Genomic DNA, 22,854 nt, shown 5'->3' on the forward strand with positions numbered 1-22,854 from the left:
GACTCCCATTGAAATAAATGGGAGGCCTTTTTGCAGGCGGATTTTGAGGCAGATTCCGAGAACCATTTTTAGCTGACTGGAATAGAACTGGGTGGGATCTTCTGTTGTACCCCATCTGCTGAAGGCTATTTTATGACAGTCTGCATTTACTATGTGTTTGCCATAAAAGTCTGCCTCTACTCAACACTGTATGGAAATCGTGGGCCTGCATTTATACATTAGAGAGAAATGTACACAAAACTAAATCTGGCATTAACTAAACTATCCCATGGAAGCAATGCAGTGAAATGTACTGTATATGTATTGCACATTTCATAGACATATTTTTGGGAAGATAGTACAATACATTACAGTAAATTTTGGGATACAGTCTTTTGTTTTAAATGACTGGTTTTAAAGCTGGTAGGCTTCACATTACTATCCAGTGCCTCAGAGGCAATAAACATTTACTTGAATCTGAAAAACTCTGATCAAGGAGGAAAATATAATTAGATAATCCCCAAGTACTACTGAAGACATAAGATTCCACTTATTTCAGACTTCAGCAGTTTCGAAACAATACACTCAAATGTTAAGAGCATCGAACTCAGCAGGTCCCTGCAGAAGCTTGCGTGGTTCTCAAATCTCAGTTCAATCACTCTGCAAACTTGCAAACAGTACGGTACTGCTCTCCTCACACAACAAAGACAATGGGTAGCCATCAGTTCATATCTATAACACTTTGCACACAGTAACTTTGTTATATCTTGACCAGTCAGGGAGTATATTCAGTCAGAGAAAAACAAATTACACAATTCAGAGAGAAAGTAGTAGCCAGGTGCTGCTCGTCACTTGTCCTTAAATAATTGGCCTACAGAAAGTGCAGCCACCTCTATTAAAGCAGCTTTACGTTTTGCTGTACACAACATAATGTTAAGGCTGGTCTTACACGATCGTAGTTTAAGACCGCAAATGGTCCGCAATTAAGGGTTTTCAATTGCAGACACACTATATACAATGCGGCCTCTTACACCACCGGATATTTTATCCGTGGTGTGCAGGGCCGCAACCGAGGTCCGCACTTTATAGAACATGGCCGTAATTCACAGCACTGCACGGACTCGCCCATAGAACTCTATGGGCGAGTGCGGCAGTTTACGGGCATCTGTGGAGTGTATGTTGATGATCAGCAACTTGCAGACTGTAAAGGCATTACGGTTGTGTAAGACCAGCCTAAGGAGGAAAGACATCACCAAAGATCTTAGAGAAACAATTGCTGCTGCCTATCAATCTAGGAAGGGTCATAAGGCCATTTCCATAAAGGTTGAAGTTTATCATTCTAAAGTCAGAAAGATTACACTATGTAAGAGTTTTTGTCCTTGTTCATCAAATGTTTTTTTTCCTAACAGTGCATAGGTTGGCATTACAGAAAATACTAATTATTATTAATCAAATTTGTTTTTATGACCAGGGCATCAAAAACAATAAAAAAAATGTCTGATATTAGTAAAGAACAAACAAAAAAAAACGACTATATTCAGCTGTGTAGTTTCAAATACAATAACAAAATGTCATAGAAAAATAGTCATTACACAGTACTGTAAGAGTCAAAATATTAAACTTAAAAGTGTGTTTGTTCTCTAGATTTACGATTATACAGTCATGGCCAAAAGTTTTGAGAATGCTACAAATATTAATTTTTACAAAGTCTACTGCTTCAGTTTTCCTAATGGCAATTTGCATATACTCCAGAATGTTATAAAGAGTGATCAGTTTAACAGCAATTACTTGCAAAGTCAATATTTGCCTAGAAAATGAACTTTATCCAACAAAACACATTTCAACATCATTGCAGCCCTGCCTTAAAAGGACCAGCTAACATCGTTTCAGTGATTGCTCCATTAACACAGGTGTGGGTGTTGATGAGGACAGGGCTGGAGATTAATCTGTCATGATTAAGTAAGAATGACACCACTGGACACGTTAAAAGGAGGCTGGTGCTTGGCATCATTGTTTCTCTTCTGTTAACCATGGCTATCTCTAAAGAAACACGTGCAGCCATCATTACACTGCACAAAAATGGCCTAACAGGGAAGAGTATCGCAGCTAGAAAGATTGCACCTCAGTCAACAATCTATCGCATCATCAAGAACTTCAAGGAGAGAGGTTCCATTGTTGGCAAAAAGGCTCCAGGGCGCCCAGGAAAGACCAGCAAGCGCCAGGACCATCTCTTAAAAGTGTTTCAGCTGCGGGATCGGGCTACCAGCAGTGCAGAGCTTGCTCAGGAATGGCAGAAGGCAGGTGTGAGTGCATCTGCATGCACTGTGAGGCGGAGACTCTTGGAGCAAGGCCTGGTCTCAAGGAGGGCAGTAAAGAAGCCACTTCTCTCCAGAAAAAAACATCAGGGACAGACTGATATTCTGCAAAAGGTACAGGGAGTGGACTGCTGAGGAATGGGGTAAAGTCATTTTCTCTGATGGATCCCCTTTTTGATTGTTTGGGTCATCTGGAAAACAGCTTATATTCGGAGAAGACGAGGTGAGCGCTACCACCAGTCTTGTCTCATGCCAACTGTAAAGCATCCTGAAACCATTCATGTGTCGGGTTGCTTCTCAGCCAAGGGAATCGGCTCTCTCACAGTCTTGCCTAAAAACACAGCCATGAATAAAGAATGGTACCAGAATGTCCTCCAAGATCAACTTCTCCCAACCGTCCAAGAGCAGTTTGGCGATCAACAATGCCCTTTCCAGCATGATGGAGCACCTTGCCATAAAGCAAAGGTGATAACTAAATGGCTCAGGGAACAAAACATAGAGATTTTGGGTCCATGGCCTGGAAACTCCCCAGATCTTAATCCCATTGAGAACTTGTGGTCAATCATCAAGAGACAGGTGGACAAACAAAAACCTACAAATTCTGACAAAATGCAAGCATTGATTGTGCAAGAATGGACTGCTATCAGTCAGGATTTGGTCCAGAAGTTGATTGAGAGCATGCCAGGGAGAATTGCAGAGGTCCTGAAGAAGAAGGGTCAACACTGCAAATATTGACTTGCTGCATTTCATTGTACTGTCCTCGGTAGCGACGATCAAAATACAGTATACCTTGATGAAAGCGTTCTCCTTGCTCCTCAGAGAATGCCCCCAATATTCTCCTTAAACTTGTTGAGGTGGGCATCAAGAATATGAAATTTAAAAGACATCCTACAGCCCATTTTGTGGTACTTGTGCACAATCTGATGTGCTACTTTCTTCTGATGATGGCTGATTTCTTTCAGGAGGTGAAGGTATGGGGAGCTTAGTGTAATGTGGTACTGGAGCAATTGATGATGGGATATCAGGATATGCCACTGGAGGTGCATTCTTGTCACTTCGACGTTTGGAAGGATCAACCATGCAAAAGTAGCAGTTGATTGAGTGGTTGGTGGGCTCTCACCAAATTCTTGGAATAGCAAATTTCATGGCTCTTCTTTCCCCTTGGATTCATCCCTCAAGTGTTCTTTTGCAGTTTTCACAATTGTGAGATGCCCAGGGTTTGTCCTGGTCCCGAACCTGTACTCCAAAGTATACCTTATAGGCTTCACACATCCTGACCGATGTTCTCATTGAATATTTCTTGGCTTGCGTCTTGATGAATTCGACACATATGTAGCAAAACAAATCAGCAGAATGCTTACAGCCTCTTGATGCCATCTCTGCATCTAACTACACACTATATTTCTCAGTCCTATTCAGTTGCTGCACTTGCTCTCACAGTACAGGTAGTACTCGATGTTGATCCGTTCTTACACGGCGGCGTAAACCAAATTTCGACGTAAGTCGGAAACATGTACCATACGACGCCGCGTAGGAACAGATCAACGTGATTTAGTGTGCAGCGGCTCAGAACCGAGGAAGACTGTACCATATACAGTACAATACAGTACAGTCTTCCTCGGTTCTGAGCCGCTGCACTCTAAATCACATACTGTACAGGGAGAACTGGCAGCTTGCAGCTGCCAGCTCTCCCAGCTAGCAAAGATGAGCCTGCGGCAAATCAACGTTGGTTCTGCAGCAGGCTCGTCCTTGCTAGTCGGAAGAGAGCAGGCAGCTTGCTGTTACGAGGGAGCTGACTTTTTCTCATAGGAATTAATTGACCAGCGTTGATTGGCCAGTGTACAGCATTCGGCCAATCAACGCTGGTTCTGCCAGAGGCTCGTCTGTGAGGAGGCGGTGTAAGGATTGGAGTCAGGGTCAGGCAGTGCAAAGTGACACAGCTGGGAAAGCAACACTGTGCAACTAATGACAAAAGGGGTCGCAGGCCCTGCAGCTATAACTATGCTGTAATATCTGAGATGAGGCAGACCAATGCACTTCCTAACTGAAGTGCGCCTACCACGGCTCCTAACCTTCTATCCGGCGGCTAGGATAAGGGGAGAGGAGGCCCTGAAAGTCCTAGGGACTGGAGTCACGGGGTCACACCTAAACAGAAAGCACAGTGTAAAGGCAATGCAAAACAAAAGACTAAACATCATGGAACCAAGGAGGACCACAAGTCCCAGCAAGACACAGAAGAGAAGGCGAGGTCAGACGAGCAAGAGGTCAAGCCAGGAGATATAATAAAAGGTACCAAATCAAAAGACAAGGGATAGTCAAAAATACAAGCCGGGTCTAAAAAACAAGAAACATATGGAATACAAACAGGCAGGGAATCAGACTGAGCAGGGGAACCAGGAAACACAAAGTGAATGGCTGGCAAGGATCCATGCCTGGTTGGGGATTAAATAGCAGCAGAAATACACACCTGATGGCTAATGACATGGAGACTGAAGGCAAGGAAAAGATTAACCCTTAATGACCTAAGCACACCCAATAGAACTCCTAACACGTCTCCCAGGGAGACGCTGCGCAGCAAGGAGACCGCGAAGACTCCGTATCCTGACAGTACCCCCCATTTGAGGAGGGGCCTCCGGACCCTCAAGAGGACCCCCTGGCTTAGTAGGGTAAGAACGGAAAAACTTCTCCACCAATCTAAGAGCGTGAAGGTCTCTGGCTGCCACCCAGACACGCTCCTCTGGTCCATACCCCTTCCAATGTATGAGGAACTGAAGGGAATTCCGCACTCTGCGTGAATCAATGACCCGTTCCACCTCATACTCTAGTTCCCCCTGAACGATCACTGGTTCGGGTGGGGAACGAGTGACCATTGCCGGAACATACTTTTTGAGTAGGGACTTATGAAAAACTGGGTGAATATGGAGGGACCTAGGAAGTGATCATTTGAATGACACAGGGTTGATTATTTCAGAAATGGGATATGGACCAATAAAACACGGGGCAAACTTAGTAGATGGAACACGAAGTTGGAGATTTTTAGTGGATAACCAGACCTTGTCACCCACCACAAAGTCAGGTCCAGGGCGGCGCTTTCTGTTGGCGAAATTTACTTGATTAGCCTGGGCTTTTCTCAGCGATGCCAGGCTTTCAGCCCATACTGTACAGAGAGATTTAGCAACGTCCTCTACTGAGGAAAAGGCGAATTCATTGCCTGTTCCTGAGGAGAATCTGGGGTGAAAACCATAGTTAATGTGGAAATTAGATGACTGAGTCGAGGAGTTGATATGATTATTTAGTGCAAACTCAGCCATGGGCAAATATTCACTCCATTTATCTTGGCAATCAGACACAAAGCACCTCAAATACTGTTCCAAAGATTGATTCAATCTCTCTATTTGACCGTTAGTCTCTGGGTGGAAGGCTGAGGAGAAAGAAAGAGAGACTCCCAACCTGTTACAAAAGGCTTTCCAAAACCTGGACACAAACTGTACGCCCCTGTCCGACACCACATTTGAAGGAATACCATGCAGATGTAAAATGTGGCGGATAAACAACCAGGCCAACAATTTAGCTGAAGGCAATTTTTTCAAGGCAACAAAGTGGGACATCTTAGAAAAACAATCTACTACAACCCAAATTACCGATTTCCCTTTAGAGGACGGGAGATCGGTAATAAAATCCATGGAGATGTGTGACCAGAGTCGATTGGGTAGCGGGAGTGGATGTAAAAGACCCGCTGGAAGTTCATGGGGCACCTTAGATCTGGCACAGGTCTCGCAAGAATGAACAAAATTTTTAACATCTCGTTGCCAAGATGGACACCAATATGTACGTGATAACAGATTCCCAGTACCAGTAATGCCTAGATGACCTGCCAGAACAGAGGAGTGGATCTCCTCTAAGAGCTCCAAGCGGAGGTGGCTAGGGACAAACAATTTACCTGGTGGTAGCGCACTAGGGGCAGCATCCTGAGTGTTGAGAATACGGGTTTCAAGATCCGAGGTCAAAACTGCCACTACCACCCCAGGAGCAAGTATATTTTCAGGTTCCCCATCAGAACTACCACTAAGACCAAAACTTCTGGACAAGGCATCTGCTTTACTATTCTTTGAGCCGGGATGGTAGGTAATTACAAAGTGGAACCTAGTGAAAAATAGAGCCCACCTGGCTTGACGGGGATTTAATCTTTTCGCCTTGTCTAAATATAATAAGTTTTTGTGGTCAGTCAGTACAGTAATTTTATGTCTGGCCCCCTCCAGGAAGTGTCTCCACTCTTCAAAGGCCCACTTAATCGCCAGAAGCTCTCTATTGCCAACATCATAATTGGCCTCGGTAGTGGAGAACCTCCTGGAAAAGTAGGCGATAGGTTGGAGGTTGGTAAATGGTTCGGTGCCCTGAGACAGGACCGCTCCTACACCTACTTCTGAAGCATCAACCTCTACAATAAAGGGCAATTCCGGATCAGGATGGACCAGGACTGGGGCAGAAGTAAAGAGTTGTTTCAAGGTGGCGAACGCCACCTCCGTCTCTGGTGTCCAGGAGGCCGGATCCGCCCCCTTTTTGGTCAAATCGGTGAGAGGTTTAACAATAGAAGAAAAATTTCGGATAAATTTTCGGTAATAGTTGGCGAAACCTACAAACCTCTGAACTTCTTTTAAGGTAGTAGGTTTCTCCCATTCAAGTACTGCAGATACCTTTCTGGGATCCATACCAATGGTGTATCCCAAAAAACCTATCTCCTGGACTCCAAATTGACACTTGGATAACTTAGCACAGATGTGGTTTTGACGTAGCCTAAGAAGAACCTCTTTTACATGTTGCTGATGTGACTCCCAGTCCGGTGAGAATATGAGGATGTCATCTAAATAAATTACTAGATATCTACCTAACAGACCCCTAAAATTGTCATTCACAAAACGTTGAAATACCGCCGGAGCATTGCTCAAACCAAAAGGCATAACTAGGTATTCAAAATGACCTTCAGGGGTATTAAATGCGATTTTCCACTCATCCCCGTCTCTTATCCGAATCAAGTTGTAAGCTCCGCGGAGGTCAATTTTAGAAAACCACCGAGCCCCCACCACCTGGTTAAAAAGATCCGGGATGAGTGGCAGAGGATGTTGGTCTTTGACCGTAATTTTATTCAATTCCCTGTAGTCAATACAAGGTCGGAGACCACCATCTTTTTTTTCAACGAAGAAAAACCCCGCCCCCACAGGAGAAACTGAAGGTCGGATATGTCCTTTAGATAGGCTCTCTTTAATGTACTGGCGCATGGACTCGCGCTCTGGAGCTGAAAGGTTAAAAATGCGACCTTTGGGTAGTTTAGCTCCAGGAACCAAATCAATTGCGCAGTCATAAGGTCGATGTGGAGGCAAGGCCTCCGCACTGAGCTCGTCAAAGACGTCTTTGAACTCAGTAATAAATTCCGGAATTTTGATATCGTTTTTGATAGTACAAACAGTATTAAGATGAGAAGTACAGGAATCTCCCCATCTAACCAACTCCGAAGTTCCCCAATCAAACACTGGATTATGTACACGCAACCAGGGTAAACCAAGAATAACGTCTGCAGCAAGTTTTTTTCATAACAAAAAAATTACACTTTTTCAACATGTAAACTGCCGACAAAAAACTGCACCTCAGCAGATACCTGCTCCAGATACCTGAAATGGGTATTTCAAGGGAATTAATTCAATTCCTAGAGCCTGTGCCACAACTTCATGGATGAAGTTCATGGCGGCACCTGAATCCACCATCGCCTGACATGCAAAAGTTTTATTACCATTAACAAGAATAGCAGGGAGTAAACATTTCTCAATATTATTAGGAGGTACCTGTGTGCCTGAGTGACCCTCCCGGAAATCACTCAGGCATTGGCGTTTTCCCGGCAGTGGTTTAGGTCTGGTTGGACAGTTTCTCAGGATATGTCCAGGTTTGCCACAATACAGACACAGAGCGTTTTCTAGGCGATACTTTTTCCTGGAGGCGGTTGTGGACCCCAATATCATCGGTTCTTCTTCAGGTATAGGACTAGAGGTAGGGACAGCAGAAGGAGGTATAGGTTCCGAAAGGACAGACCAGGATTTAGCTGAGGAACCAGGTTTGCTTAATTTCTCTCTACGCCTTTCCCTAAGCCTCCTATCAATAGAAATAGCCAAGGACATAAAGTCTCCTAGATTTTCAGGGACTGGATGACTTACTAGAGCATCTTTTACAGAATCTGATAACCCTTTTTAGACAAGGCTTAAAGGTCTGTCTGTCCACCCTGACTGGGAACTCCATTGACGAAACTCAGTACAATAGTCCTCGGCAGTTCTAACTCCCTGCTGAATAGACAACAGATGGGACTCGGCCAAGGCAACTCTATTAGGGTCATCATAAATCTGACCTAATGTTTGAAAAAATTTACTTAACGAATTCCATTCAGGAGCTCCAGCAGGTAGAGCCAAGGCCCAGTCTTGTGGTGACCCTCGTAGAAGGGACACCACCAGCACCACCTGCTCTGCTTCAGAAGAAAGGAAATTAAAACGGAAAAATAAACGGCAAGATTCCCGAAATGTTCGGAATCTGTCTGGTTTACCGTCAAAACGGTCAGGCAAGAGCATTTTAGATCCTGACGGGTATTCAATATGGGAAAAACTGGTGTTTGAATAGAAGAACCTGCAGCGGCTGATGCTGGATCAGGCAAAGCCTTCAGACGCTGCGAGACTTGGTTAATTAACCCAGCCATGCCCTGCACCTGCCTTGACAGTTCGTTCAGGCGGTCAGTTACAGAGTGTTCGGCATCCACACTAAACTGCCGGGCGGCCTGCCTAGGGTAAGGGCCAGCCATTATGTAAGGATTGGAGTCAAAGTCAGGCAGTGCAAAGTGACACAGCTGGGAAAGCAACACTGTGCAACTAATGACAAAAGGGGTCGCAGGCCCTGCAGCTATAACTATGCTGTAATATCTGAGATGAGGCAGACCAATGCACTTCCTAATTGAAGTGCGCCTACCACGGCTCCTAACCTTCTATCCGGCGGCTAGGATAAGGGGAGAGGAGGCCCTGAAAGTCCTAGGGACTGGAGTCACGGGGTCACACCTAAACAGAAAGCACAGTGTAAAGGCAATGCAAAACAAAAGACTAAACAGCATGGAACCAGGGAGGACCACAAGTCCCAGCAAGACACAGAAGAGAAGGCGAGGTCAGACGAGCAAGAGGTCAAGCCAGGAGATATAATAAAAGGTACCAAATCAAAAGACAAGGGATAGTCAAAAATACAAGCCGGGTCTAAAAAACAAGAAACATATGGAATACAAACAGACAGGGAATCAGACTGAGCAGGGGAACCAGGAAACACAAAGTGAATGGCTGGCAAGGATCCATGCCTGGTTGGGGATTAAATAGCAGCAGAAATACACACCTGATGGCTAATGACATGGAGACTGAAGGCAAGGAAAAGATTAACCCTTAATGACCTAAGCACACCCAATAGAACTCCTAACACGTCTCCCAGGGAGACGCTGCGCAGCAAGGAGACCGCGGCGACTCCGTATCCTGACAGTACCCCCCATTTGAGGAGGGGCCTCTGGACCCTCAAGAGGACCCCCTGGCTTAGTAGGGTAAGAACGGAAAAACTTCTCCACCAATCTAAGAGCGTGAAGGTCTCTGGCTGCCACCCAAACACGCTCCTCTGGTCCATACCCCTTCCAATGTATGAGGAACTGAAGAGAATTCCGCACTCTGCGTGAATCAATGACCCGTTCCACCTCATACTCTAGTTCCCCCTGAACGATCACTGGTTCGGGTGGGGAACGAGTGACCATTGCCGGAACATACTTTTTGAGTAGGGACTTATGAAAAACTGGGTGAATATGGAGGGACCTAGGAAGTGATCATTTGAATGACACAGGGTTGATTATTTCAGAAATGGGATATGGACCAATAAAACACGGGGCAAACTTAGTAGATGGAACACGAAGTTGGAGATTTTTAGTGGATAACCAGACCTTGTCACCCACCACAAAGTCAGGTCCAGGGCGGCGCTTTCTGTTGGCGAAATTTACTTGATTAGCCTGGGCTTTTCTCAGCGATGCCAGGCTTTCAGCCCATACTGTACAGAGAGATTTAGCAACGTCCTCTACTGAGGAAAAGGCGAATTCATTGCCTGTTCCTGAGGAGAATCTGGGGTGAAAACCATAGTTAATGTGGAAATTAGATGACTGAGTCGAGGAGTTGATATGATTATTTAGTGCAAACTCAGCCATGGGCAAATATTCACTCCATTTATCTTGGCAATCAGACACAAAGCACCTCAAATACTGTTCCAAAGATTGATTCAATCTCTCTATTTGACCGTTAGTCTCTGGGTGGAAGGCTGAGGAGAAAGAAAGAGAGACTCCCAACCTGTTACAAAAGGCTTTCCAAAACCTGGACACAAACTGTACGCCCCTGTCCGACACCACATTTGAAGGAATACCATGCAGATGTAAAATGTGGCGGATAAACAAACAGGCCAACAATTTAGCTGAAGGCAATTTTTTCAAGGCAACAAAGTGGGACATCTTAGAAAAACAATCTACTACAACCCAAATTACCGATTTCCCTTTAGAGGACGGGAGATCGGTAATAAAATCCATGGAGATGTGTGACCAGAGTTGAGGAGAGGAGGCCCTGAAAGTCCTAGGGACTGGAGTCACGGGGTCACACCTAAACAGAAAGCACAGTGTAAAGGCAATGCAAAACAAAAGACTAAACAGCATGGAACCAGGGAGGACCACAAGTCCCAGCAAGACACAGAAGAGAAGGCGAGGTCAGACGAGCAAGAGGTCAAGCCAGGAGATATAATAAAAGGTACCAAATCAAAAGACAAGGGATAGTCAAAAATACAAGCCGGGTCTAAAAAACAAGAAACATATGGAATACAAACAGACAGGGAATCAGACTGAGCAGGGGAACCAGGAAACACAAAGTGAATGGCTGGCAAGGATCCATGCCTGGTTGGGGATTAAATAGCAGCAGAAAAACACACCTGATGGCTAATGACATGGAGACTGAAGGCAAGGAAAAGATTAACCCTTAATGACCTAAGCACACCCAATAGAACTCCTAACACGTCTCCCAGGGAGATGCCGCGCAGCAAGGAGACCACGGCGACTCCGTATCCTGATACGCGGAGTCCAAGATCGGACCACAGCAGTCTCCATTGTGGTCTGATTCTAAAAAATCGACAGGCCTCAGTCAGCATTAGAGATAAGCGAACAACTATGTAATGAACTGGACATGAACTGCGGGTTCGTGTTGGCGCTGAGCCAGTTATATTTAGTAATTTGTTGGTGTGTATGTACTGTGCCGGGCTGCAGCTCTCCCCTCGCTTGGCAATGTACTTACCCTAAAATGTCCAGCCAGTACACTCCTCACGTGGCCGTAAACTAAGGCTGCATGTCTGCTCCTCTCGCAAGCGACCCCATTTTCTTCAGCTTGCAGTCAGCACGATACCTCTGCCCACACAGCAGCGCCGGCCAATTAGGTGTCGGTTCAAGGACCTGTGATGATGTAATCTCAGGTTCTTAAGTTTACCCGAAATGGCAATTTGCCGGTAGCGGTCACACAGGCCGGGCGTGTATCAGCAAAGTAAGTAGCCTTTGTTTCAATCCGGGTCCCAATGTATGTATATGTGAAATTGCAGGCAAATCCATTCAGCCGTGATTGAAGAACAAACATCCAAACTTTCACATTTATAATATTAGTAGGATTTCCCAAAAATGTTGTATTTGGCCAAACCCAAGATTTATTTGTATACTCTCAGGCCTCCTTAGATGTGACATCACGACACTGTACATCATGATGTCGACACCACCCACATGACCGCTGAGGTCCAATCATAGGGCAATGACTACTCAGAGGATGCTGGAAGATGCCACAAATGCCCAGAAAAGAAGTCTGGATGCCATATGAAAAAGATGTATAATAATAGCTTGAAACAAAACTTTCTAGAAAACCTAACGAATATTCACTAAACAAGTCTCGCAGTGATCAACCATCACTAATTTTATGTTAAATGTTTATGATAGTCCTGGAGAAAGCCAAACACAGCATATCCGCAAGAACACCTCTAGAAGCTAGTAAGCGCAGTGGTGGGGATTATTTGGGCTTGTAGTCATTGAGATGACCATGAACTCCCTCTGTATACCATAGTACTTTAAGCATAAGGTAGGACCTTAAGAAAACCCACAAACCTCAATGGTTCAAATTGCAGTTTGTTCTTGTTCATCTAAAATTGTATTTGCCTAAATTTAAGACCTAAGAACCAGCTGTTTTTATTGCATCCTGAAATATAAAACCACAGAATTCGAAAAGATAGTACTTTGGTTTTCTTTTCACTGTATAGTAATTGCCCCTGTTATTGCCTACCTAAGAGGTGAGAATATGAACAGTTGCACATCTTATCATAATGTCTTTACCTAACAGGGACATTCGTCAATTCTGTTAGTGTTCATTCACATGAGAGAGTTCATCAGGCATGTGCTAGCTGTTGTATTCACGGCCAGCACATTGCCCTATAGGCATTTTAATGGTCTGTGTGAACGATCCGATAAGAAACAGAATTTGCTATTTCATGGGTGAATTTCACGGATCCTTCACTAGACTCATGTCTCTGAGGGGTCCATAAATTCGGATTACCCTTGGATGTGCACTCAGCCCTGAAAAAAAACAGTTTATTCCCTGGCTAAGTGCAAGGCTCTGCCTTGTGAATGTAGCTGAAGTCAAATGTTTACTGGCATCCTATTCATAGAGTTTTTTTGCTTCTTTAATTTTATTGTAAATATCTCCCTGTAAACAAAGTCATACACAACATATATGAACTCTGCATATATAATAATAATAATAATAATTATGTTTACTGATATAGTTCCAACATATTCTGAAGCACTTTACAAATTGTAGGGTTCAAGTACAGACAAAATGAGACAGAGTAAAACATCAAATCACACAATAGGAGTGAGGGCCCTGCTTGCAAGAGCTTAAAATCTATGATTAGCCTTGCTGTATATTGGGGTGGCAGAGACAGATTACCGTACTAGTAGGATGTCTTGCTGTGTATTGAAGTTGTGTTGCGATCTTGCCCCTGGATGCTGTGATCGCCATTGATTACAGCATTTAGTGGTTAATGTAGCCACATGCTACAAAAATTCAATATCACTCCTTTCTTCCTGTTTCTGGCTGTATGCCCAAACAGCAGTTTATACCCACATATGACTATGTGGATTATCCTGGTTATAGCGGTCTTTTATATGTGGACTTAAGCTGGTGTTTTGTTACATAGCAGGTTACAGATGGAAGGAGCACTGTTGTGCAGATTTAGATGGTTTGGACACCACTGCATGTTAGACCCTATGGTGCCAGGAAAGTGGAATTCACTGGGAAGTGACCCCATTTTGCAAACTGCACCCCTCAAAGAATTTATCAAGGGGTGTAGTAACCACATGATTTTGTAAATATAAATGCACAGCAGATGGTAGAGAGTGAATATGTAAAGTGGGCGATGTACATGGAGTACACCAAATTCCTCTTTTCTTAGGATTGGGAGGGAGGTATTCTGGGTGCTCAGTCGTGGTGTTTTTACCCTCCTAAATTGTAAACCAAGTGTGTGCCCTAAGGATGCTGCTATTTTTGATTTTTAGGTTGGTTTGTTGCCTTGTACAATAATATTTTTTCTATTTTTCTGGTGATGTGGGCATATGAGGATTTCATTCAACTTAAGATGCATTTTTAATTACTCCATTTTAACATTCCTTTTGAACAGTTTAAAGGTCTTGCCATTCATTGTAGAGTAAAATGTATTCTATAGATCGGTACTATTGTTATACCTAATTTATCTTTTTAGGTTTTATTAATTTTCCAGAGTAAATTTTGGTAAAAAAAAGTAAACATTTTTGCATTGCCATTGTCCGATTTCTGGTTCAGTATTATACACTCCAATGCAGATGTAATGGAGTGTATAAAGGATGTCCACCTATTCATAGGCCCATAGGCTTGACTGCTCAATCCTGTCTCTGCTGCTGATGTAATAGTAAATTACCAAGTGGGAACCTTCTAAGGATATGTATGATATTATACTTTTTATTTTATAATTCAGGTCATATTTGTATTTGCCAAAAGTGTGAAAATTGAAAGCGAACAAGGTTAATATATGACTGTTGGGACCAAGTTTTACAGAACTTGAATGACAATTTCTCTCTTACTTTGCATGAAACTGAAACATCAGCACGTACTTATATTAAGTCTTTTAGTAGGATAACTTGTCTGTCTTTGCTGTAAGAAAATGACAGCTCCATTCTGCTGGAAAGTTAACTAATGAGATGAAGCAAAGGAAGTTTTGCCACTGTCGGTAACATTTGTATTAGTATATTTTAAGAACAAGTAGTGAGCTAGAAGAAAGGAATCTTAAAAGTAAAAATCCTGCTTTTGTCTTGGGTAAGAATGGAGAGCATTTTTTCTGATGAAATGTGCGCTTTAAGAATTGTTGCAGAGGCAGCAGAAATCTATAAGATAATCAATTATTCAGCAGATTACTCAGCAGGAAGATTGAATGGAGTCTCCTTCAAAAAGAGGTGGTATGAAAGTTGTAAATAAGAAAATATTTTTCTCGAGGCTACATGGATTTTTACTCATGGCTGGTAAGGTGTTTAGTTTGTTTTTAACCGCTTTACTTTTATAGACTTTTTTCAATACAGAAACACATGATCGTGTAGTGTGCGGATTCCAACATAGAACCAAAGTATACTACAAACATGGTTTGCATACATGATGACATGATCGAGGTCTATGCTAGTAATCTGACAAATAAGGCAAAGATAGATTAAAAAACTGTTTACTTCTAGAGATGAGCGAGTATTGTTCGGATCAGCCGATCCGAACAGCACGCTCACATAGAAATGAATGGACGTAGCCGGCACGCAGGGGGTTAAGCGGCCGGCCGCCATCAAAGCAGAAGTACCAGGTGCATCCATTCATTTCTATGGAGCGTGCTGTTCAGATCAGCTGATCCGAACAGTACTCGCTCATCTCTATTTACCTCCCTTTTGACTCTGTAATGCCTCAGCCAATTTCCGTTTTTCCTTCTCTCCATTCCAAGAGCCATAATCTTTTTATTTTTCAGTTCAGAATCACCTGCTAGCTTATTGTTTGTGAAACACATTGTACTTCATAATGGCACCTTTCAATATGCAGTGCAATGTACAGGGAAGCCGGAAGCAAATCTGAAAGAGGTGGAATTGGGGAAAAAATAAATAAAATCACATTTGCGCCTATTTCTTATGGATTTAATTGATATGACATTCACTATGTGGCAAAAATGACGTTACCTGCATTCTGAGTCAATACGAGCACTGCGATACCAAATTTATATTGCATTTGTAATGATTTGATATCTTTTAAAAATTGCAGTAGAGCTAGAGAATCTTAGGAATATGAGAATTTAGTAAAATGTAATCAATTATAGGCAGATTAGCAATAGAAATCATATCATAGGTGTATGGGAAAATATCTGGTGTGGGAGCATGACTGAAACAGTAATACAAACAAAAGGACCATTAACCCTTTTATTGCCAATAATCTAATTTTGGCAGAGTCTGTATGCAATAGAGCATTTTCAGTTGCCTACAGAATTTTTAAAAAGTTTTACTTACAGTTGGGTCCTGTTCGTAAAAAATCTTTAAGTTTCATTTTCATTAAATACATACTAACTGCTGTTCTAACAGAAAAATATGCTGATTTTGCCCTCGCTTTTCTGGCCCCCAATTGCTGCTCTCATGGTCATTAAAATTCTTCCCATTTCAGAAAATATTCTTGATTTTTCAGCAGGCAGGCCAGGCACACTGATCATGTGTCACAAACATTTCTTCAACTCTTGTAATTGTCAATCATTGGTGCTGCATCTGGTGCCATAAAGTAGCAATATCAGTGGCTTATTTTTATGAAGGTCAATTTTTTTTATCACTTCACTTTTCAAGTTGCAGGCAGGTTGACAGTGTGCCCCAAATTTGTCTTCAAATGCTATAGTTTTCACTCTGTTGGCATAATTAGAAGAAAATAAAAACAACCAACCCTACCATTGCCTCTTCCAATACCAAAATAATGTTGATGTGGCAATGTGTTCCCAAAAAGGGATTAAAGGGATTTATTTTTTTGAAAAGCCAATTCATCATCATTTACAACTAGACTCAAGGCCACAAAATTTGTCTACCAAATAACAACTAGCCTATAGCACTTACAAGTCATCAAAAGGTTCTATATTTTCTATAAAAATCATTGTTTTTTGTAATATAACTGCCATGTGTGTCTAACAGCCATTGACAAACACCTTTTCCCCCCCAAAAAGGAAATATAAACAAAGAATACAGGTGACTTGTTTTGGCTGCAGAGTGAACGCCGTGACAAGTCCATAAGATAGCAACAAATGCATTTTTTTTCCCAGCTTCCTAGTACATTGTACAGAATAAAAATCAGACCAACATGAAGAACAATTTGTCCCACAAAAATGTAGTCCTTATGAGTCTGTGAATGAAAAAAATTAAAAAAGTTATGGGGTTTGGAAGACTGGGAGTCAAAAACGAAAATTGAAAAATATCACCGTCAGCAAGTACATCAGTGTGTATTTCAGAGTTAGTACCTAGCTATAGTTTACCAGAAGAGCGATATTAGCCTTTGCTCACATTTGCGTTGGGAGTCCCATTTGGAGTGTACAGTGTGTATCCAATATCATCAGATTTCGTCTGGCGTGTTCAGTTTTAAAGAATGGACACCTGATGAATCCCATTATAATTAAAGGCTTCAATCAGACTTCATATGTGACCACTGTTGGAGTGGTATGCTTATCTATTGTTCTGCTCCTCCAACGAACAAGAACAATGGAAAGGCCGTAGCTAGGGTGAAATCAGACAGCATTAAACAGAAAACTTCAGAAAAAAAGCCAAACAAAATATGTTAAAATAATATCCATCCTGGATTTAAAAAAAATAAAATGTTCCTGATAATCCAGTTATCCCTTTTACTCTATATACAGGCAGTTATTTCAGGTTGTAATCCAGACCATGCCAAGTAGAAGTTGAACTACCAAGCAGTTAGGATCATCTTAAATATAATTTTTATAACCTTCTCTTTCTACTGAGGAACATATTATTTACTAATGCGGCAAATAAGACATGGAAACTCAGTATTACACCATTATAGAAAAATAGCCACAACATGTTAGATGAGCATAAAAAATATACATCGCAATTGTTTCCTATTAGTTTAACCTTCATCAAGGATACAAAGTTAGACATTTTGTTGCACATCACTACAGAAAAGCCGTGTATAATTCATTACACAAAATGTAAAATAAAGTCAGTCATTTATCAGCCATAGAACAGTGTTTCCCAAATGTTTTCCTTCCCCAGTTTGGAGCACATTTTAAAATTGTATTACTGACTTTATTCCCTGGATGGACATTCAGCAAAATCTGTTGACAATAACGGCTTTATGAAATTCTTTTCTTCAAAAGATGGCATGTCAAATGTGACTTTTATGCCAACAGCTTTGTTTTGGCCCATTTGATTAATGACACAATTGAATTCAACACCCAGGGTTCCAAAAGTAAGGTTATCGATTTCAATTTTGCATTTCAACCCTGCAGTGTGAACTATATGGCACTAAAACAAGATCTCTTACTGTTATGTCTAGGATGTTCCCATTATATTAGTAAGGAAAAAGCCTCATAAACATGATGTATACTTTGTATGCAACTTTAATGTCTTCCAGATTAACATACATTTTGGGCAGATTTACTAATGGAAATTTTCCACAATTATACGAAGAAAAGAATTTGAAGTTTGCTTTACAAAATCCGCTTGAGAACCCCCCGAACAGAAACCTAATCCACATAAAAAAGCGGTTACCCTATACTATAATGGGGTCCGTGTGGTTTCCGCCCTTAAAGGGCAGAAAATGCAAAGAGGGGAGCAGAATCCCCAAATGTAGTGAAATTGCTGGTGTGAACCCAGTGTCAGTACTATACTAGTTTTGTTGTTCTGACTCTTTGGAGGGGAGGGAGGCTGAGTTCTCCAGATCGTGCTTGCTCTAAGACCTGTTATTTCCTGCTCTTATCAGTTCAGCTAATTGTAGTTTCTGATAGAGGCTTGGACAGGTTTTCTCTCTCTCTCTCTCTCTCTATATATATATATATATATATATAACATTTTTTAAAACTGACGTGTCTCTTTATATGCCAACAACTTTTAGATGCTTTAACCTACACGAGTGATTTTGAGACTGTTAAACTGAGAGAGCCTAAGCATACAACTACAAAAAGTGATCAATATATAAATACAACATCAATCTTATAAAATCCCAAAATGAGTCAAAGGAATACCAGGTCCATTTCCAGTTAGGCAATTTGGAAACACAAAAAACAGACACAGCTTGGTCATTTCTGTATCTCCCATTTACTATACTGTCGCTTTTACGGAGTAAACCCCTTTAATGCAAGAGAGGTTTATCAATGTGATAAGCTAGGCAGAAGAGCTACTCCACTTTCCTTCTGAAGGACAACCCAGTGCACTACCTCCCTCATTTGCCTTCAAAGATTTATTTCTTACAAAAATGACATGCATGACAAAGGTATGTTGTTTAGACTCCTGTTAAAGAATCAAACTTTGTAACAAACTAATGCAAATTAGCTGAAAAGAGCTTTAAGGGAGTTTCTTAATCCTGCTGGAGCTTCACTCTGCTATGGATAACTTTTGCTCATCTTTGCTCCCAATTGCGTGATTGACATCTGTAACTTTGCTCTCCCCTCTAGATAACCACAGCAAAGTGTGACAAAGCCCTAAAGAGATAACAGACTCTGCTCTATTAGCGAACTGCAATTAGCTGAGCTGATTGTCCTGCCAGCAGAGCTAATAAGTGATGTCACTTGTCCTATCACAGAGGCCTGTGGTTATGCTAATGCTGTGCAAACAATGGGTGGAATAAGTTCACAAAGCAGGCAAACAAGGCAGCATTTCTAAAGCAATATATTTAGGAAAAGTCAATTTACATAAGCTACCAGTATAGACAGGATCCTTGCAATAGGACAACCCCTTTAAAACTTATAGCAACCAATTTGCATAAACAAAGTGCCAATTTTCATGAAAATGAAACTGTAATGCAGAACAACGCACCTTTGGGAATTGTAGAATCAACCCTACAAGGTACTGCCATTAGTTTTATACTGACAGACTCCTTTAAGTCCCATGTACCAAAGGGAGTGAAGTAAAAAGTCAAAAACATATGGCTATATAGATCAAAAGGCATACCAGTAAATGGCGAAAAAATATACACACAGAGCTGTGGATGACATCAGTGGGAGCATACGACATACACGAAGTGCAAAAGGTGAAATGCCAAAAATAGCTCTAACCCTAAACTCTACACTGTGATTTTGTAGTTTAAAGGCACACATCTATTATTCAAGTCTGTATGGCTGCATCAATGGAAAATTTTACATCAATGTTGCAATGGCAGAGAAAGATATTTACTGGTCTGCATTTTAGTTTTCTATGGATCCAGTAGTACAGTTCAGTGTTACGCAGAGTAGAAGAACAAAACATAAATCTTTAGTTCTCAATACGTGAAATAAATCAATTTGTGAAAAACCGGTCTGTAATGTTTTATTCAACAAGGTACAAAAGCACACACTGACAACAAAAACAACAATTATAATAAGTAGAGATATTCTGTGATTTCAGTATTCCTCTAAAAACTGCTCCAGAAGTTCCATATCTTCTGACTGTGTGCTGGTGACATTTGCACTTGAGGATGAACTAGAAGTGATCTGGCTTGGAGGCTCTGCTTGAGAACTTTCTGTGGGTAGTTGCTCTTTCTTGACTTCACGGCCACCAGTAAGAAGTTTCTGACTTTCAGCAAAGTATTGATTTGGATGATTCAATGAAAACCCACAGTCATCAACCTGTCGAGAATTAAAATAACAAGAGTTACAAAAAAAAGGAAGAAATAAGCGACCTATAGGGTCAGGCTCACACACGCATGCCACAACAGCATCAATCCTGGTATAAAGGTGGTTTCACAAATAGTATTTTTTGAAGCAAAAGTCAGAAGAGAAAATTAAAATGTAATGAGAAATTTAAAAAAAAAAGAAGGAATTATACTTTCATTTTTGCTGCAAAACATATATATATATATATATATATATATATATATATATATATATATAACAATTTAAATAATTTCTGGCTATGGGACCTAGAATTCTGTCTACATTGGGGCATGATTTCAACATATACTGTCTAATGGAGGACTCAAGCACGATGCGAATAGGAGCTTAGATGAGCTGTATTATTAGATCCAACATTCAATTCCCTCATCTTTTGCAAGCATGTATATTTGCTGCCTGTTTGGGATCAATGAGCCCCATCTGATCTCCTTTTAAATTTCAATTAGGCAGGCACATAAACTCTCCTGAGCTTTAACTCTAATGAAGCATAATGCTGAAAAATGTAGTAGGTCACACATACATTTTAAATATAGCTACCCATCAGGGAAATGCACAATAAAACTGGGGCCCAACTGACTAGAAACACCTAATAACATTCATATGTATTCTGAATTCTCTTCAATGTGTATGCCATTATGACAGATCAATAAGACGCTGCAGCATGGATCAGTCAGATCAGGCTCCTTACAACTTGTTAGTGATGCTATCTGTCGTCTCTGCAGTATATGCACAATGACCTTCACACAAACAAAAGTTTCACATTTCAGGCAAAGGCTAATGTGGTTTTAGAGCAATCGCTGCACTACTGGAACACTTAGGAATTTCTTTTGGGTCTAATTAAGTGGTTTATTGCAGGTGGCTGATAAAGAAACTGTTCATATTACAAATGGTACAATCCGCAATGCTTTGTGGTTACCGGTATCAATTTGCAGGATGACATGCCTGAATTTCTAGAGGGCACTCCCTGAAATCTTTCCAGAAAATTATTGCAATTACACGTTTTGTTATACAAGTGTTTATTTCCATTGCGTGTAATGGAGCAACACAAAAAACAAAAAAACTCAAGAATGATATAATTGTAGACAAAACTTCAAAAACGGGCTGGACAAAATTACAGCCACCCTCAATTTAATATTTGGCTGGACACCATTTGAGAGAGATAATTGAAATTAACTACTTCCTATAACCATTGACAAGCTTCTTACACCTCCAAGCTAGGATTTTAGATCTCTCCTCTTACAAACTGCTCCAGGTCTCTCATATTTGAAGGGTGCCTTCTCCCAAAAGCAATTTTACAAAATCTTCACAGGTGTTCAATGGGAGTTAGATCGAGGCTCATTCCTGGCCACTTGAGAACTCTCCAGCTATTTGTTTCCATCCATTTCTGGGTGCTTTTCTTTTCTTTTTTTAAAAAAATTGAAGTCAGCAGGGTCCAGCCATGTCGGATCCCACTGACTGCCTCTCTTCAATGATTTTTTATTAATTTTCATAATAACACACAAAACAAGGATAACATGGGTTACAAAAACGGGAGCACACAAATAAGACCGCATTTGGAGAAATTATACTATTGAAGTATATTATTAGTTAATTTACAAGGAAAATCAATCAAAGTCCATCGATCATCAAGTGGAGGTATTTCACGGTCGTTGAAAGAATATGGAAATCTGAAGAGAGCAGGTTAAATGGGGAACAAGAAAAAACAAGGTGGATAAGGAAAGTCCATACCAGCTAAATGGTTTGGGGTCATTGTCCTGCTGGACCTAAGGCGCAAACCCAGCTTTCTGACACTGGGCCCTACATTGAGACTCAAACACCTTTGGTAGTCCTTTGAGTCAACTGTTCTCCTTTTCATCTGGTTTGTGTGATTTTTTATATTGCCCACACCTGTTACTTTTACACAGGTGAATTTGAACAAGCATCAAATACTTGAAACAAAGTTATTTACCTACAATTTTGTCTGTCTCATTTTTGGAGTTTTGAGTGAAATTATGTCCAATTTGCCTTTTCTTTGTGTTTTTTGAGTTGTTCCAAGACACACAAAAGGAAATAAATACATGTATAACAAAACGTGTAATTGCAATAATTTTCTCTGAAAAATACTTCATTTTCTGGAAAAATTTCAGAGATACCAACACTTACGGCCATCACAGTAGGAAAGCTATAAAAAAAAACCAAAAAACTATAGTCAGATGAACAAAAGACACCCATGTAGATAATGCCACTAGCTAAGGAACTTATTCTATTTCTTCAAGGTTAATCACTTCCAAAGTCACCACTTATCTAGTAACATTGGAGGTAGCTCATGTATTTAGTGTTATATTTTGGGGAAAGCTGAATCACCAGGTACCAAAGCAAATTATGCCATCATTGAAAGCTAACAAGTTTCTGTGTAACAACTGTATGGTATCTCGCAGGATATTTAGCAGCAGGGCCTGTGTCTTGGAGGAACTGACTTTATAACTGGATAGTTTCAAGTTTGTTTGTTTTTTTATGTGATAACATAATGATTAAGAAAAAATGTAGGAGACATCAGCTG

General features: G+C 41.1%; 1 protein-coding gene across 1 annotated transcript in view; it reads right to left on the minus strand.

Annotated features, from left to right (window-relative positions):
- Positions 1-19,964: 19,964 nt before the first annotated feature.
- The window catches only part of PRIM2 (DNA primase subunit 2), a 76,848-nt gene continuing 73,958 nt past the window's right edge, over positions 19,965-22,854 (minus strand). The window contains exon 14 of the mRNA XM_075268385.1: positions 19,965-20,270. Within this exon, the coding sequence (XP_075124486.1) occupies positions 20,046-20,270 (225 nt within the window). The 3' untranslated portion in view covers positions 19,965-20,045. The remainder of the gene's footprint in view (positions 20,271-22,854) is intronic.

Source organism: Leptodactylus fuscus, chromosome 3, assembly GCF_031893055.1.
Source record: "Leptodactylus fuscus isolate aLepFus1 chromosome 3, aLepFus1.hap2, whole genome shotgun sequence".
NCBI classification, from domain to species: Eukaryota; Metazoa; Chordata; class Amphibia; order Anura; family Leptodactylidae; genus Leptodactylus; species Leptodactylus fuscus.